The sequence below is a fragment of the Lygodium microphyllum genome, chromosome 21 (assembly GCF_053477565.2).
Source record: "Lygodium microphyllum isolate KBCC chromosome 21, Lygodium_microphyllum_v1.1.10, whole genome shotgun sequence".
Classification (NCBI taxonomy): domain Eukaryota; kingdom Viridiplantae; phylum Streptophyta; class Polypodiopsida; order Schizaeales; family Lygodiaceae; genus Lygodium; species Lygodium microphyllum.
This window is the reverse complement of record NC_141155.1, coordinates 65,903,221-65,918,958: the sequence shown is the minus strand read 5'-3', so window position 1 is coordinate 65,918,958 and position 15,738 is coordinate 65,903,221. Positions and strand designations below refer to the sequence as shown.

Genomic DNA, 15,738 nt, shown 5'->3' with positions numbered 1-15,738 from the left:
TCATGTAATCAGATAATGTGAAACTAAGAGGAAGAAGGGCCCATGCCCCAATGACATGCAATAGTAAAATGAATGGTAGAACATGAGTGGAAGCATACAAGTGGAAGGAAGAACAAAGAAAGAGGTATAGTAGGGGGAGAGAGAGAGAGAGAGAGAGAGAGAGAGAGAGAGAGAGAGAGAGAGAGAGAGAGAGAGAGAGAGAGAGAGAGAGAGAGAGAGAGAGAGAGAGAGAGAGAGAGAGAGAGAGAGAGAGAGAGAGAGAGAGCATATGTGGAAACTCCAAAAATCACAATGTGTAATAAGCCTTCCCTTATTCAATATTCATGGAAAGAATAAAGAATAAAGTGACAATGATGGATGCCACCACCGATAGTACAACAAGATAAGGAAAAGAGAAGAGTGACATGTACATAGAGTACAACAAGATAAGGAAAGAAATCATCTCATCCTATGCCCATCAACCTCCTAAGAAAGGCAAAACATTTTGCTGTGAGAGACTTTTAGTGAGCAGATCTACATGATACTTGTTAGTCGAGATCTTATTAAGTTCAATAGAATTGTTCTCTACCACCTCTCTGATCAAGTGATAATGCCTCAATATGCTTAATCTTTACATGGAAGACAGGATTACAAGCCAATGGAATGGCACTCATAGAATTCAAATGCAGTGCAGGAGTGATAGTGTCACCAAGGTCTACTACCAAACTAACCATAGGGCCTCCTTGTAAGCCTCAATGGCTACAATACACTCAGCCTTGGTAGTAGACAAGGCCATGCATTTCTACACCCTAGACATCCAAGAAATAGCACCTCCAGCAAAGGTAAAGATATATCTAGAGGCAGACTTTGTTCTATATCTGAATGTCTTGCATAATCTAAGTTAGTGTAGTCCATGACTCCTGTATCTTGTGTACCATAGAAAATGCACATATATGTTGTGCCTTTCATGAATCTCATAATATCTTCATGGCATCCCAATGTCACTTGTTAGGTATATCCATATAATGTGCCACAACTCCCACTATAAATGTTATGTCAAGATGAGTGGCTATCATGGCATATATCAAACTGTCCACTATGAATGCATATGAAACCTTGGTCATCATCAACATAAAGCACCAAGATGATAAGGCTACCATCAAGGTCCTTCTTCATGTATGAACATAGATCCATATCACTACAAAAATACCACTGTTAATGCATAAAATCATCAAACTTATGGTACCACACACTAGGTGCCCACTCAAGCCCATATAAACTCTTCTTCGATTTGCACACTAGGTATTTCCTGCCATTCTCCACAAAGCCCTTAGGTTGCTACATATAGACCTCATTATGCAAATCCCATGTAAGAAATTCATCTTCACATCCATTTGATAAAGATCCAAATCCAACTGAGCAACCAAGGCCAAGATCACATGTAGGGCACACAAGTGAAATCAAGAACAAAGTAAGAGCTATGGCACATGCAACAAGAGAGCAAGAGAGAGAGAGAGAGACCATATGTGGGAACTCCAACACTCACAATGTATGACCGACCTTCCCTTATTCAATAGTCATGGAAAGAATAAAAAGTGACAATGATGATGGGCGCCTACCACCTATAGTATATAGGTGGGCGGCTAGGCATAGGCACCTTTACCCCCAACATAAAACAACAATGTAGAATATAAATTAAAAATTCTACATCAAGTTCTTGCATTTGAAACTTTTATACCCTTAGCACTTGGAATATTAGTTACAAGTGTTGTTACCTCCCACCCAAACACTTGGTAGCTAGTGTGCCACATTACCATGCATATACATAGGAAACACATGAAAGTTAGCTCTTTTAGAGCCTAATAGAGAGAGACTGAGAGTGTGAGGTTGAGCAAAGGACCACTGATTGTAAAGCTCAATCTTCATCATTACTTCCATATCTTCTTTCCATCTTTCATCAATATCTTGAGAGGGTAAGAGGTTGATTGAGAGAGTGTGTGTGAGGAAGTGTAGGACCATTGGGAGAAGATCTTCTTCATAATCTTTTCTTCTTCTTATCTACCTTCTTCAAGTGACAGTGTGGATTTGAAGAAGGTGAGGTGGTGTATTGAGGAGCTACACTTGGATCATGAGACCACCCACAACCACTCATGAATTTTGGACTATGACTTGGAAAATGGTTAGTAGATGAGACTGTTACACCATCTTGGAACTCTTTGCTTACATGCATTCATGAGGAATGAATGAGGAAGCTTGGATGGTCTAGAGTTAGAGAAAAAGCCAACTAGGTGAGAGATAGTTGAACTATATGTGAATTGAGATCTTGAAAGAATAAGAGTCTCCATCCATGTCCCATTGTCGAGCTCTCATTGAGCCTAACATTTTTATTATGTTCTTAAGGAAACCACACAATTGAATCACCAAAAGAGCTCATATTATTACCATGTGATAGAATAGGAGGTATTACTATGCTTGAGTGGAACAAAACAATGAGAAGCTAATCTCTTGAGGCAAAAAGTGGTGAGGAAATGGAGCTCATATTATTATCGTGTGATAGAATAGAAGGTATTGTTATGCTTGAGTGGAATAGAACAATGAGAAGCTAATCTCTTGAGGCTAAATTGGTGAGGAAGCTGTCTACATATCTACCACAACTTGTTAGAGATTGCACCATATTTCAAGTTGCACTTAGTTTTACTAGCACAACCTTCTTTTGGTGATTATGACAAACATTTTTACTTGAATTAGGATATGGTTGATCTAAACATGAATACATCAAATTGCATGGTGCTTGTAGCACTCTAAAGGTTTTTCATGACTTGCTAGATTGTGCCCATGCTGCTCCAAACTATAATATGATTACTACAACCTAGTCGTGTGATGATGCCTACATTAGCTACTCTAAATATAATTACAAATGCTAGTACAAAGTGACCATGACTAGTAAAAGATGATCACAAGGGCTATATACATTACCACTACCCTACCTTTCTTGACTATGGGCAAGAAATACATAATCATGACCCTACAATTAGCCCATAATCTACTCTAGCTTTTGACCACGAGGGTTGTATATTGGATCATGACTCAACATACACAATCATGGCCCATCGCAAAATGGCTACAAGTAATACTCCAATTAGAAACATCAAAAGCTAGCCTTCAGAATAAGTGCATGCTTCCCACATACTGTCCTTGGTTGATTATATAGATATCACAAGATGCTCATGACTCTATGTGAGCAAACACACATGCATACTCTCCATGCAGGGAAGACCACGACTAGCAAATAAAACATAATCTCCACATGGGTAAGGCCATGACCCTAAGGAGACAAAGTGAGGGAAACATACCTATTTGTTGGTTTGAGAGAGAGAGAGAGAGAGAGAGAGAGAGAGAGAGAGAGAGAGAGAGAGAGAGAGAGAGAGAGAGAGAGAGAGAGAGAGAGAGAGAGAGAGAGAGAGAGAGAGAGAGAGAGAGAGAGAGAGAGAGAGAGAGAGAGAGAGAGAGAGAGAGAGAGAGAGAGAGAGAGAGAGAGAGAGAGAGAGAGAGAGAGATTGTAGAAGAGAAAGATAGCTTCGAGTAGAACAAGGCTTTGTTGCATCTCCATTGAGCTAACAAGTTATGCTACATATACTTTGATGCTTCACTTCAATATGCTTTTTCTTTGCATGAAATGTAGGATTCAACTATCACAATGCAAAATGGGGACCTCTCCTATAATGCCCAGATTACCCACTTGACATGTAAGCCATATAGCTTCCTTGCATACCTTGGTGGAGTAGTAACATATTCAACTTGATGGTAGACAAGGCCATACATGGCTACACTCAAGAGACACATGAAATTGTGCCTCTTGTGAATGTGGAAACAAATTCTATCATCATAGACTTTCTAGAGTCCACATTACGTACCAAAAATTACATTTGCGCATGAGACCAATGCTATCTCTCACTAGCTTCCTCACATGCACACATGAATCTAATGACTCAATGCAATGTAGTGAGAAATGTTACCAAGTCTTGCCATGTCATTTGCATTGGCAAGCTACACCCCATGATCCATGCATGCACATACTTGCTTGCCTCCTTACTTCCATTTTCGTCTAAGTGCTTGAGAAGAGTGTTGATTCAAACAAGAAGAGATGCAAAGATGGAGAAGAGCTTCACATAGCATGTCCTCCACCCCCTCATACATCAACGTCATATACTCTTGTGATCAAGAACTTGACTCACCACAAAGGGATGGAGATGAAGACGAGAATTCCTTGCCAAACACGGATCTTCCTTTCCAATGCTAGTGAATATTACAGCTTGCATATGTGTGGAGCAATACTCTCAAAATAATATTAAAAATAATCACACGGATGTAGTATTAACCAAAAAATATAATGCATGCACCATGAAAGCACTAAAAGGAATACTCCTTTAAATGTTCATAGCACCTTCTACCTTTGCTAAATTTTTTCTTTTATTTTCCTTCTTCATTTTGCTACTTTTGCCTTTATTATTTACAACCTTTTACTTATTTCTTTTCCACCATTAACATTTCACATTTAATATATCCATTTCTTGAATATCCTGAGTCCTTCATGTCAAATGTTTAATGTAGCCTTTTTTTTAGTGTATCCACATCCATAACTGACTTTCCAGAAATCAACATGCCATCCATATAGAGAATCAAAATCATAAGGCTCTCATCCCTAGCCTTGCTAGTGTATAGGTAGTAATCAGTCTCAGCTCTAATGTATCCTTGAGACTACATAAAAGTATTGAACTTATGATATCATTTCGTACGAGCCTATTTCAAACTCTATAAGCTCGTATGTAACTTATGTACCAAATGTTCCTTGTCATCCACAACAAATCCTTGGGCTATTGTATATAAATGTTGCCATGCAAATCTCTATGCAAAAGGTTGTTTTTACTTCCATCTAAACAAGCCACATCTTTCTTGGCAACCAATACAAGTATCATACGAGGTGGTCAACTTGACTACTAGGTGAGAAGATCTCATCAAAGTTAATCCCTTTTTCTTACCTAAATTCATTGGCCACCAAACTTGCATTGTGCTTAGGCAATGCATCACATGGAGATAACTTCAACTTCTTATAGAACCACTTGCATGGTAGTGCACATATTTCCTTAGGCAAAGGAACTAATTCGCAAGTAGCATTTTTTACCAACTCTCTAACTGCATAGCCTTCTTCCATATGACTATCATCCCTACTCATAGTATCAATATAGTAAGAAGGCTCACTACAATCAGTATCCATTATATAGTCTAGAGACAATGTGTATCTCTCTAATGATCTAGAAACCCTCATAGACCATTATAAAACTAGCTTTACATGAGCCTATGGTTGTGCCACCTATCTATCCTATAAAACATTAGACTATCCATCTATCTACAATACTCTCACCTCAACATTAGTTGGATGTCCAAGCCCTGCATCATGTGGAACATGCCATACATGCTGCTCATGTGATGGATGTCCATTTTTCTAGCATATAATATCATGCAGAGCTCAAGTGTTTTAATGGTTTGAACATACATGTGCACACTTGTGTGTGCCTCATTTGCACATCTCAACCCTTAAAGAAAGTGTGCATGCATACACATGCACACATGTGCACACACACATATAGGAGATAAGAAACCCATGTAGGTACAAAGGCCATTTTTTATAATCATCCATAGTGCAATGAAAACTATTGTGGAATGCAAGGATTCCATACAAGCACATAGTATACACGAGCTAGAGTACTATGGTGATGGGAAGGTATTTCTATCAGTATTATTAGTACCACTAACTATGATAGAGTGATGAACTATAGTAAGACAATGTGTTTGCAACTAGGCTACCAACTACATTTTGCTACACCAACCAAAAACATACCTCCTACAATCATGGTTTTTTTTCACTATGCACATGCAAAATAACACACACACAAAGATACACATTGATATATGTATGTATGTATGTATGCAAAAATACATATCTATTTGTATACACACACATGTGTGCATGCATGCATGTGTGTGTGTGTGTGTGTGTGTGTGTGTGTGTGTACCATATCCAAAAGGCAATCCTTGAAATGTACATTTTGCAGGTTTATGTAGTGCATAGACATAATGTGAAAGATAGGAGTATTATGGAGGTTATGTTATACTATATATCATGCATTGCATATTGCACACATGTCATGCATGTTTGTGCACCACATAATGCAAATACATGTGAAAAGAGTGACAACTGTAGACTTCATGGCAGCCATCATGATTCATGGAAGTATCATTTAAATCATTAGCTTTTGTGGATGGCAAGATGCATATTTTTTGCGCTTTAGCATGCTAAATAATTATTCCATGGGTGTACAACAAGATATAACTTTTATTTGTGTGCTTCAGCATGGAAAGTGTGGCTAACCACAAGACCAAAGTGGTAAACAAAATGCTATTATAAATACAATATGCAATGTGTACTATGAACTCCATTTTGGTGACATTTGCAAACTGTAGCCTACGTTTGTGCGTTGAGTTGGGTTTCTTCCATAGAAGTGTCGATTTAGTTTTCAACAAAACATGATCTAGTCCATAGAGCCACAAAAGTAGAGGGATGCCTATGTGGAACATCTACAAAAGCTTGCATACCCACTTCAGGATGCAAAACAACATAGCTAATTACACAAGTAGTTCAAGATTTGGAAGCACTTTAATGCTTTGGGGAGCATCTTGCCTTTATGAGAGAGCATCACTATGTGACATAGATTTGGGGAAAAGCTTGCTAGTTGCATGAGTACAATGAAGGGAAGACACAATCTTCTTTTTGAAGCTTTAGGTGGAGTATTGATTCATTTATATTGATTACCCTTCTATGGTGTTTATCGACTTCATAAATGAATGGGACAAGAAACGTGAATATGAACATGTTTTGGTGGATATCAATATGTGAATGAGGAACGTGAATGTGAACGTTTTTTGGTACATATCAACATTCACATTCTGTAAGAAGTACCATTTCAAAGGTGGGTAAAAAGGCCATCATGTAGTAATAAGGGTATGGATAAGAGTAAAAGTGCCCTACTTAAGGAGAAGGAATATGTTACACAATAGAAGTCATGTATGAAAGGGACATGTGAACAAATTGACAAGGTCTAATACCATAATTGGCTCTCACTTTACATACCTTTAATCTTTATGATTTGGTGATCTCAAATGAAAGCCTCCCTAAAAGTATCATTAGTTCACCAATCATTTTGCTTTTAATGCATGGATTTCAAAATCAATGGAAGGTGATAGTAATGCTACCATTAACATTAAAAAAGGCCTCAATTAGTACATGAATACACTATCTCTTTCACCTTGTTTCCTTATCAACACATGTATTTTAATGTGGACCAACTATTTTCCTCCATCATAGTGGGTTGTTCACTTGTTATTTATAATGGTATGCACAAACAACTATGTTCCACCACCAAAAACACACATAATTAAATAAGCATTCATATTTTGTGTGGACTCTTGTTTCATATCATTGTGCATGACTAAGCAAGGGTGCCTTATGTGTATGTTTGCATTCATTACCTTGTCCCTCCTTCAAGATCAAGGACAAGAGTACAGGTCGGACGCCTCCATACATAGCAACCTACGAAGGGCTCTAGTTGGTTACAATATTTTTTTTCGAAACCCATTGCTATTTGATTCTTGGGTTCATCGTGCTGTTTTAGTCTTGGTTTAGGGCTTGTCACTATCTCAGATCAGAGTTGTAGTGACATATCTATTGCTAGCCAAGCAATTGGTAAGCAATTGATTGTTTTTAAGTGGAGGCCATCTCTTCTCACTTCCATGCTAAGTAAACAAGCATGCTCTTGATGGTATGTAATAATGAGGATCAATCATGTGACGGGGGGAAGAAGATGGGTTCATGGCACATGGAGTTGTTGCACAATGCACATTCTTATCCCTTGGAAGCCTTGGCTTAGATTTTCTTTGTACGTGTGTGAACACAAATAAGCATAAAGAAAAGAACTATCGTCATCATTGTCTTATCCTTTAGACTCTATAGGGAGGGGGGAAGTTTAGATGGTTACATTGAATGCCGCAAAGGGGGGGGGAGGGGGATTGGGCAAGTCATACACGTGCGCCAAAGGGGGAGGTAGTGGGGAGGCACGCGGTTCTAATGGGAGAGAACTCAGGAGGGTAAAGCGTCTCTGCGAGAGAGGGGGGGAGTCGGGACCTCGTAAGAGCCCGCCGCCCGAGGGGACTTGTAGAGACACAGAGAGAGAGAGAGAGAGAGAGAGAGAGAGATCGATAGACTGTCCTTTCAGCATGTGATTGTTTGTTCTCTCTTTCTATTTCTCTCTGCCTCTCGATTAACTACCTGGGTCAAAGGCCCCTCCGGGCCTCCCCTCCCCTCTCTCTCTCTCTCTCTCTCTCGCTCTCTCTTTTCTATGCAAAGCTCTCTCTGAGATCGTGCCTTTCTTTATTGAATTGACCCTCATCTTTCATGCTTCCAGCTGCACAACCCTCCCCCAACAGCACTCGCTTCCTTTTTATCTTTTATCCATATATGATCTGACTAACCCCATCTCTTTTTCTGTCTCTCTCTCTCTCTCTCTCTCTTCCCCCCCCCACCTTCCCCCAGTTCCTCAATTGCTCGCTTCCCCTTCGAATCATCCATCAGAGAAGCAGACATATCCGGCTTTCGAGTACACAGGACTTTCTCTATCCAGAAAAAGCAGACACACGGTATGCTATGTTTCCCCTCCCCCGTTTCTATTCCCCTCCCATGTTTATGACAGAATTTGGCCTTAATTTCTTCGGTTTGTCCTGTTTTCTCTCTCCGGTCTCCATCTCCATCGTGTTTATTGAATGAATTCAATCTTAATTGCATCAGCAGGTCTCACAGGCTCCATCGGAGGTCCATCTCTGTCACAAACCCTAGCATCCCACCAGGAAACACACATGGTCTTTGTGTGAGCCCCTTTCCACCAGGGACGCTTACCTAAAGGTCCTTGTCAAAGCTTAAGCCGAAGGGCTCACACAACACCTCTGTCTCATGGTCTCTGTGTGAAAACCTTTGGCAAGCAGAAGGGGAAAAAGCCATGTCTTCAAAGTCGTACACAAACCTCCTGGATCTAACGGGGGACTACAACCCCCCTTCATTCTCCAGAGTGGGAGGAACAAGGCGATTGCCTCGGGTTATGACCGAGCCCAACTTCTTGTCAGAGTTCCGTGATGATGATTACAGCAGCAGCGTGATTTCGGATGCTCCGTCATCCATTTCACAAGACCGCTGCATAATTGTTGCCAATACCCTGCCTCTGAATGCAGAGAGACGACCGGATGGCAAGTCATGGTCCTTTGGCTGGGATGAAGACTCTCTGGTGCTGCAGCTCAAGGATGGTTTACCAGATGACATGGAAGTGATCTACATAGGTTTCCTAAAAGTAGAGATTGATCCTTCAGAGCAAGAGGAGGTGGCTGCAAATCTGCTCGAGATGTTCAACTGCGTCCCAGCTTTTGTACCAGAGGACATTAGAAGCAGGTTTTACCATGGTTTCTGTAAGCAACTCCTTTGGCCGCTTTTCCATTATATGCTGCCACTGACTCCTGATCACGGAGGCCGCTTTGATCGGCTTCTATGGCAAGCTTACGTGTCAGTAAATAAAACCTTCGCTGCAAAAGTGATGGAGGTGATAGCTCCAGAGGATGATTTTGTCTGGGTTCATGATTATCATCTGATGCTGCTTCCAACACTACTCCGAAAAAAGTGCAGCAAAGTGAAGCTTGGTTTTTTTCTTCACAGCCCTTTCCCATCATCAGAAATCTACAGGACATTACCAGTCAGAGATGAGCTTCTCCGGGCACTTCTAAATGCAGATGTGCTAGGGTTTCATACATTTGACTATGCAAGGCATTTTCTTTCCTGTTGTAGCAGAATGTTAGGCCTTGAGTATGAATCCAAAAGGGGCTACATAGGTCTAGAATACTTTGGTCGGACTGTAACCATCAAGATAATGCCAGTAGGCATACACATGGGCCAACTACAGGCCGGTTTGAATCTCCCGGAAACAGAAGACAAGATTGCTGAGTTGAATGCCCAGTTCAAGGGGAAAATGGTTCTTCTTGGACTTGATGACATGGACATTTTCAAGGGCATCGGTCTAAAATTACTTGCATTGGAGCAGCTTTTAAGTGAGCATCCTGACCGACAGGGCAAGGTTGTTATGGTGCAGATAGCAAACCCTGCCAGAGGTAAAGGTAAGGATGTGGCTGAAGTCAGAAGAGAAGTGTGCTCTGCAGTTGAAAGGATCAATCAGCGTTTTGGTTCAGAAGGTTATAAGCCCATAATACTCTTGGAGAGGCATGTTCCTTTCTATGAAAGACTTGCATTCTATACAGTTGCAGAGTGCTGTGTTGTGACTGCAGTGCGGGATGGCATGAACTTGATCCCCTACGAATATATTGTCAGCAGACAGGGTTGTGAAAAACTGGATGCACGTTTTGCCACAACTGAAGACCCTCCTAAAAAGAGTATGCTTGTGGTCTCGGAGTTTATTGGGTGCTCTCCCTCCCTTAGTGGGGCAATTAGAGTAAACCCATGGAACATTGAGGCTGTTGCAGATGCTTTGAATATGGCTATGACAATGCCAGAGTCCGAGAAGCAAATGCGGCATGAAAAACACTTCAAATATGTTAGTACTCATGATGTGGCATATTGGGCAAGAAGTTTTATGGGGGACTTAGGGAGGGCATGCCAGGATCATTTCAAGAGGCGGTATTGGGGTATTGGATTTGGATTGAATTTCCGAGTGGTAGCTCTTGGTCCCAACTTTAGGAAGCTATCACCTGAGCATATTGTGTCAGCTTACAAAAGAACCACAAGCCGTGTCATTCTACTGGATTATGATGGGACGATGATGCCTCAAACATCAATCAATAAAACTCCTAATCCTGAAGTTATATCCATTCTGAACAGTCTATGTAGTGATCCGAAAAATGTTGTATTTATTGTGAGTGGTCGTGGCCGGCAGGAACTTTCTGAGTGGTTTTCCCCGTGCAAGAACTTGGGAATAGCTGCTGAACATGGTTATTTCTTGAGGTACATCTGTAAAAGAGTCTTTTAATGGTATCCAAATCATTTCTAGTCATTAAGGTTGTTTCTGAATTTGCCTTTGCTCATTAGTTTTCTACTCATGGAGTAACCTATCACATTTCTTTGATAGGTTTGTAGACAAGTGTGTGTGCATAAGATAAGCTGAAAATTGCTGACTTTTCTTGGCTTAACTCTGCTCTCAGTGAATTATCAGCCTACGTTGTAGCAGTTTGAATATTTTTGATGTCTGAATTTTAAGTGGCTTGAATATTTTTTAAAGCTTCTTGAATTCACACTATGCTTGGTAATACCCTGAAGATCTATCTATATCTTCTTGCTGATGCATCTGTTCTGTAGGTGGAAACAAGATGAAGAATGGGAGACTGGTGTACCTGCTTGTGAGTTTGATTGGAAACAAGTAGCTGAGCCAGTCATGAAGCTGTATACAGAAGCTACTGATGGATCATTCATTGAAGCAAAGGAGAGTGCAATAGTGTGGCATCATCAAGATGCTGACCCTGATTTCGGTTCTTGGCAAGCAAAAGAACTACTGGATCATCTGGAAAGTGTTTTGGCAAATGAACCTGTTGCTGTAAAGAGTGGACAACACATTGTGGAAGTGAAGCCTCAGGTAGGACAGAGGTTCTGACTTCAAAAGCTGCGATTTCCTAAACATCTACGAGAACCTTTACATTGCATTTATTCATCTTACTTTGGTGGCTTTGACTATGAACAGGGAGTAAGCAAAGGGATAGTGACAGAAAAACTTCTTACTTCAATGGTAAACAGAGGTACACCCCCAAATTTCGTTCTTTGTATTGGTGATGACAGATCAGATGAAGATATGTTCGAAAGCATTGCTGGTGCTATGGCAGGGCCAGAGTGCCCTATACCTGAGGTATTTGCTTGTACAGTCGGTCAGAAACCCAGCAAGGCTAAGTATTACCTTGAGGATATTGTAGATGTTATCCTGATGCTACAGGGTCTGGCTGAAGCAACTCAAACAGCCCAACGAATTGCAGCCCATGGACCATTATGATGTTCAATGTTCAAAATTCAAAGTCCGGTAAGTTCAGGATGGTTTTGCATGCCAAACTCTATTGCTTGAAAGACAGGATGTTCCTACCAGATGCTGGCAGATGATAAGTGCAGGGATTGTCGGGGATACTTAGTGCAGCTCTAACTTGATCAGCTCCTCAAGGAACGCAGCTTCTGTTAATGACAGCATTGCTGTAAATAGATATTGGCTATTTCTATATGGAGGGGAAATTCTTTGAGCATTATTCTTTTACCCTTTCCTTATCCTGCATGTATAGTGGAAAGTCCTCTTAGTTAAGAAAACATATTTTTCTAGTTGTTTCTTGCTTGTTGCTAGCCTCTTGTGGAGGTGAAGATCAAGAACAAATTTTGATTATGAGAGTAGTGTGAACTACGGAAAAGACAGGCTTTGGCAGTTTTGATCTTATCAGGTGGCTTTTGGAATTCAAGGGCATGTGTTGGGACACGCTGTGACAAATTTGTTGATCTTTTTGTGAAAACGTTACATTGGAGACAACCCTACTATGGCATGAGAGGCAGCTTTGGGCAGCTTTGATTCAGTGCAGGCAAGTTTCCACCAGGCAATTTGTGTTTGCGCTGCTAGTAAGTAAAACGGTTGCTAGGGCGCAAGGGCTCGTAACAAAGCTTGTCAAAATTCATGGTTTTTGAACAATGGTTTATTCTTGAATGATAGAACCTGTCTCAAATCAATTTGGAATGCTGCTCTTATAGAGGACTTCTGGATCTCTGTGTTACTAAAGTTCAAGGAATTCATTTATGGACTTGATATTATGCCAGCTTTGTGTAAGCTCGAGTGTTATGGGATGAATCTACCTTGGTTAGTAACCGTTGCAAGCTCATTTTAGGACTATTGATGGCCTTTGAGGAGGTTCCTCTTCCGTCAGGAGCCTTTGCAGGTACTCCATGCTTTGAACTTGTCACAAGGTCTTAAATCTTAACTCCTCCTGGTTCAGCCTTGAACTATGAACTTGGGTCTGGCAGGTGGAAGGGCTGCTAGATATCTCTGACTTCTTTTCATCAGCCTGCATCTTCTATGGACTTTCATGTGAACAAGTTTGGTGGTCTAGCAGATTCCAAGCAATACTTAGGATTTAGGTTTCTGGTCTATGCTGGATCTATACTGGTAGCAAAACATTGGACGCATGGTTGTGTTGTGATATGTGTGCACACAAAAAGAGTCTATTATCATGCTCAGGTAAGGTAGTATGCATGGTTTTCCTCTAGAAAGACTACTTTTCATGTTATACAATTTATTGATAAACAATGCCTTTTAAGAGGCTATCATTCATCGCTTAAGGAGGTATCAAGTTTGAACATGGATGGTCGACTTGGGTATGTATAATCTTATTGTACCAAGTGTCTTTGAGATGTGGCTGAAGGTTACAGATTTGTGACATGTTTCCTGTGTTTGCAACACCTTGCATGACAGATATCAGATAGCAAAAACATGCCATTCCCTGTCTGTTTTAAAATATTTTAGCATTTCATATTAGCTAGCTCCCACCTATCCTTGGCTTAAATTTTGAAACAATCAAAGTCTCAAGTAATGAGGGGGTGCAATCGGCGAAGGTCATACAGCTTCAGTTTTTGGCCATTGAATTGAGCAGTTATGACTTTCCTAGTTGAGTCACCTAACTCCAAATGGGCCTGTTGAACCTCCTACCATTGTGCACAAACCCAGTCATCTACTCTTTACAATCCTACTAAACTTTTGGCCCTGCTATGAAAACTTGAATAGCTTTCTACCTGATATTTACTTGTTTTTGCCTTTCCATCCCCTGTCTTGCTTTTGTCTTTGCATCCACTTCTCCTTTGGACAGTGGAGGCCTAGTACCAGTGATTCTAGGTGCTCTTGTATTGCCATGCCCAAGCGTAGTCACAATTAAGGAAAATCTTATAACATATGTGTTCAAGCCCCTATAAACAAATCCCATGTATGAGTTTTTGTGGTAACTCATTGGCCTCTAATTTGGAAAAGCCCCTTTTCTCCGAAGGGTCTTTGTATGTGCCCTTTTCTTGCTTAGAATAGAGCTCGTTAACTTTGTAAGCAATTGTCTTACCCTTTAAAGTAACCTTTTGCTTAGCTTAGTGAGTCTCGTTGATTATTGCTTTTTATTGGTGATACATGCTAGGCCTATCTCATGATTTATTTTTGTTTTTCCATATAACCATCCTAGGATGGTATTAAAACCTTTTCTTGGTGGTGAAACCTTCATTGTCAAGTGCCAAATTGGTATATTTAAAGTCCAAGTCCAGCCTTGTAATGCCAAGCTAGTCGTTACAAAATTGTCTACAAATTATTGATTTATTGTGAATGGTACATTTGTAAATCATGATTTTGGAAGAAAGATGTAATTTTTTTCATTCTATGACAATTGCTTAGTAGCGTAGGAAAGACCATGAAAGTCTCCTTTCTCTCTTGCATTTGTGCTACTTTTATAGTTGTGTGTGAATCATTTATGTACACAAAAGGCTTGGACCAATTTGATGCTTACATATGTCTGGCCATTTCATCAAGGAAAGTATGTTATGGTTGATTACTATTTATTCCATGTGGATACTAATCTTGGTGTGTTGTTTTGTACTACTACGAGAAAGGTCCACTATTTGTCCTAGATACGTGGAACCTTATTCTTAACAACTTATTTCACTCCTGACTTGCTTGGTATAACAGTACAACTAGGGAATTTGTGTTGAAAGAATCTAAGGCTTATTTCATCCATGTCTCGATGAGGCCAAATAGTAACATGCTAACTATTGTTTGGTTGGGTTTGAGATTGTTAGTGCATTTGTATACCTAGGTTAGCAATGATACAAAATTCTTTCTCATTTGTATTTTATATTTCGACTTCATGTATCACATGTATTTACTCTAAATGGTGGTATAAAGGAGCTCCAACTTGGAATTGTTGAATTGTCAACTTTATATTAGCATAAAGAGTTGTGGATGTTTGTCTCAAAAAGAAAGGTGCCAATTCAAGAGGGGTCCAATAGTTGTCCATCTTGATTCATCACCTCTAGTAATTTGAGTCCAATTCTTGCAAGCCTTATTTAGATTTGGACTTTTGATCTTTGGAGAGATGCACTTTTAACAATTGCATTTGCTTCCTAAACTCATGATGTCGATTCCCTTGGTTGTGTTTGATCTTAGTTTTGATTGAAGGTTTCTCCAAGAGTAGGGGGTGCGCTTCTCTATGTGTGTGTGTGTGTGTGTGTGTGTGTGTGTGTGTGTGTGATTATATTTTGTGCGCATGCGTGCTCACATGTGCATCATCATCAATAAGAGGGTGGATACACTCCTTTATTTTCAATATGTTGATTACTTTTGGTGCCCAAGATGATACTCATGTTCAATTTGTTGTTTTCCATGTATCTACCCCCATGCCTAGACTGGTTTGTTTAAAACCACATTGACACTACTGCATTGATCTATTACAATTTGGTTCTCTTTTCTCTCGAGTCAATTGGGATACCTAGAAGCCATGCAGCCAATGTAAGTGCTTGGCTTAACTTATATGCACACTAAGAAGACAAGCTTCAACACCCTTTTTAGATACATTTTAGGGAAATAGAATGAAAGGTTGAATGTGTTGATGGGA

The 15,738-nt window shown here is 40.1% G+C and overlaps 1 protein-coding gene across 3 annotated transcripts; it reads left to right on the top strand.

The window, feature by feature from the left end:
* The first annotated feature begins 8,290 nt into the window (after positions 1-8,290).
* Positions 8,291-13,630, top strand: LOC148018086 (alpha,alpha-trehalose-phosphate synthase [UDP-forming] 5-like). Of its 3 annotated transcripts, XR_015687784.1 has the most exons (5): positions 8,291-8,730; positions 8,882-11,086; positions 11,438-11,711; positions 11,817-13,035; positions 13,121-13,629. XR_015687784.1 is itself a non-coding variant. In XM_087662308.1 (4 exons), exons 2-4 carry the CDS (start codon positions 9,087-9,089, stop codon positions 12,117-12,119), a joined length of 2,577 nt encoding a protein of 858 aa, XP_087518434.1. In that variant the 5' UTR covers positions 8,291-8,730; positions 8,882-9,086; the 3' UTR covers positions 12,120-13,630. The 3 variants fall into 3 exon arrangements, 2 of the variants coding, with proteins under 2 accessions (XP_087518434.1, XP_087518435.1); XM_087662308.1 differs by having other exon boundaries at positions 11,817-13,630; XM_087662309.1 differs by having other exon boundaries at positions 8,879-11,086; positions 11,817-13,630.
* The last annotated feature ends 2,108 nt before the right edge of the window (positions 13,631-15,738 follow it).